The sequence below is a fragment of the Trypanosoma conorhini genome (assembly GCF_003719485.1).
Source record: "Trypanosoma conorhini strain 025E chromosome Unknown Tco_14.4_contig_01310, whole genome shotgun sequence".
Taxonomy (NCBI): Eukaryota; Euglenozoa; class Kinetoplastea; order Trypanosomatida; family Trypanosomatidae; genus Trypanosoma; species Trypanosoma conorhini.
In genome coordinates this window covers 1-2,817 of record NW_021705416.1, presented here as the reverse complement: position 1 = coordinate 2,817, position 2,817 = coordinate 1, and the positions used below count along the sequence as shown (strand labels likewise).

General features: G+C 58.3%; 2 protein-coding genes across 2 annotated transcripts, besides 1 other annotated feature; both read left to right on the top strand.

Annotated features, from left to right (window-relative positions):
• Tco025E_09827 (surface protease GP63) lies at nucleotides 1–1,204 on the top strand (the record flags this gene model as incomplete). The annotated part of the gene is made up of 1 exon (XM_029376634.1): nucleotides 1–1,204. A coding segment is annotated over one exon (1,204 nt), but the record flags the coding sequence as incomplete, so codon positions are not given.
• A 465-nt stretch (nucleotides 1,205–1,669) lies between these two features.
• Nucleotides 1,670–1,730: a sequence feature (A-rich).
• Nucleotides 1,731–2,264: 534 nt separating this feature from the next.
• On the top strand, nucleotides 2,265–2,817 carry Tco025E_09826 (retrotransposon hot spot (RHS) protein; the record flags this gene model as incomplete). Its single annotated transcript, XM_029376633.1, has 1 exon — nucleotides 2,265–2,817. A coding segment is annotated over one exon (553 nt), but the record flags the coding sequence as incomplete, so codon positions are not given.

The window sequence follows — 2,817 nt, the reverse complement described above, 5'->3', positions numbered from 1 at the left end:
CTACTACACGGCGCTGACGCTGGCGGTGTTTGCGGACCTCGGCTACTACCGCGCAAATTGGAGCATGGCGGAACTGATGAGCTGGGGCAAGAACGTCGGCTGCGAGTTCCTGCAGAAGAAGTGCGTGGATATCAAGAACCTCGCCACCAGGTACCCTCACATGTTCTGCAATAAGGAGGACAAAGCGACGTTCCGCTGCTCCTCTGACCGCCGTCACGTCGGGACGTGCACCGGACACATCGTTGAGTCCAAGGGGAGCTTGTACTATAAGGACGTCTGCCCTGTTATTTCGACGTCGTTTTATGACATATTGACTGGGGAAACGCCCAACACGTGTACAGGCGCAACTGCGGAAACCCTCCCTGGGTCGCTGACTGGCACTGGCTCGTGGTGCCTGGATGCGGAAGCGCTGCAGGTCAAGGGTGGCGACGGCGGTAAGAAAATCGCGGGGGCGTGCGCACAGGTGTTGTGTGAGGGCGGCACAGTGAAGGTGAAGTACCTCGGCGCCAAGGAGCCTGTGCCATGCCCCGAGGGAAAGGAAGTCACGGTGGTGGCAAATGATCATCTGAAGGGCGGGAAGCTAAAGTGCCCCAAGTACGCCGAGGTGTGCACCATCGCCGCCAACGGCAGCAGCCTCGTCATTCCGCGCGTTGAGGAGGGGGCTAACGGAGACGCCGAGGAGAAACAAAAGGAAGATGCAGCGGAGCACAAAAAGAAGGAAAAAGAGGAGGCGGAGGATACTCCGTCACTTGAGTCACAGCCTGCAGAGTTGTCTTCTGGAGCTGCGGGGGGCGATCTTTCCAATCCAAAGGCTGCAGCGGAGGTTGGGCCCGGCACATTGCCGGCTGCTGAGACGCAGGAGACCGAAAATGGGCCTGGCGGTCCTGCTCACTCCGCTGCAGCCTCGCCGCCCCCAGCTGACGCCGCCCCCTCACCGGACGAGGCCGTTGCCGCAAAAGAAAGTGACGCGGAGGAGGCGGCGGAGGAGGCGGCGGGAGCAGCTTCTGCGGCCCCCGATGTGCCTGCGCCGCCCACCCCGACACCGACGGCATCCGTCAATGGCAGCGCCGTGCAGAAGAAACTTGACGGGGCGGCGCAGCAACTCGGAGGCGACGCCGGTGCGGCTGCTGCGGCTGTTGGCTGCAGTCACTTTGTGCTGCTCGCCGTGGCCGCCGCGGCCGCGGTGGCGATGCTGCCGTCTTGAGCCGTGGCAGGAACTGCGGCTGGGCGCGAACATATTGCGGCGGGGGAGTAATGAATATATACACACACACACACCTGAGCGCCCCCCCGTGGAGCCCCGCACTCAGGCCGCAGTGAAGCAGTAGTAGAAGTAATAATACAATGCACTCACTCACTGCGCTACCCTTGTTTGCTTTTTGAAGGGTGGAAAATAACAACTCTTGCTTTGCTTTGCTTGCGAGTGGCCGCTAAACTGATACCTGTGTGTTGGGCGGACTTGTTTTGCGTGGAAGCTGTGTGGGGCAAAACAATAATGTGTATGAAGAAGACAAATCCCGGCATCACATAAATGCACAGATGCTCGGGTCTGTTGCTGTGGGCGGGGAAGGGGAAGTCACTGCACTCTGAGGGGGGCGAGGGTGGGTCGGTGACTGTTCCGCCGCGGGACACGACGGCTGTCTTTGCTGCCGCATTCAATACACATGGGCTTTTTCATTTTCTTTTTTTCTTTTTTTTGTCGGCCTCTTGCTTCTTCTCTATCTCTTCCTGGATTGGGCTGTGTGGGAGCAGAGAGAGAGATGGTGTGTGTGTGTGCTGGTCGCCCCACGTGTCGCTGCGCGTCCCCACTGCTCGGTGGACGCGCCCCCACGCTTCGGCTTAACTTTACGGGGTTTGTTTTTAATTTATTTGTGTTTGTGCGCTTTGGTTGACCGCACCCATTGCGCGGGAAGCTGAGGTGTGGCGTGCGCCGCGTACTGCGTGTGCCCCGCACCGTGTGGGCTGCGGTGGCCTTCTCTCCCTCTCTCTATTGCTGAATGTGGCTGCGTGGGGTCGTGTGTCTGTGTGCCTATCTTTTTGTTTCTCTTCCCCTTGCATTCTCTCTTTGGCAGGCGGTTGGTGTGCAGCCGCAGCGCAAGACAACAACACCTACAACAAAGTAAGAAAATCAAGAAACAATGACTGAAAGAAGCGAAGAAGAAACTCACGCTGCTGCGGAGAGCCCCGCCACTAATGCGCAGCGTCGGTGGAGGTCGGGGTCCGACAGCGGCGGTTCCGATCAACCCCCTGCACAGCGCAGAAGGATGGAAGAAGCACCTGCGGGGCCACAGTGGGCTCTTTACAGTACCGTGGAGGAAGTGCTACGGATTGAGGGAGTAGATGCTACTGAACAAATGACGCTAAACGACTTCATCAGGAGATACGTTGATCCCAATTTCGTGCTCGAAGGCCGCAATGTGATGATGGGGGTGTTTGCGCGTAGGCCTGTGGATTTCATCAGTGACGAGCGGCTCCTTGGAAGAATTCTTAATTCACCAGAGTACCAGACAGAGTGTCAGCGCCGGGAGGACGCACGCAATCTACATGCGGACGCACGTAATCTACATGCGGACGCACGCAATCTTATAAGGCAAGGCGTGTATTCTCTCGGTCAATGGAAGGACTTTCATCAGAAGGGCATCGTTGCTGCTATTACAAGGTCAAAACTCAACGCCGCCCTTGAGGTGGCGGAGGTACTCGAAAGGGCGTGGCGGGTGAAGGAATTGCCAGACGGCCGTTGCCGGAGGGCTTCTACGACTCTGTGCTCAAGGCGAGGTGGAGCCACGTCTTGGGGTTTCCCGAGGGCGAAGGGGAGGA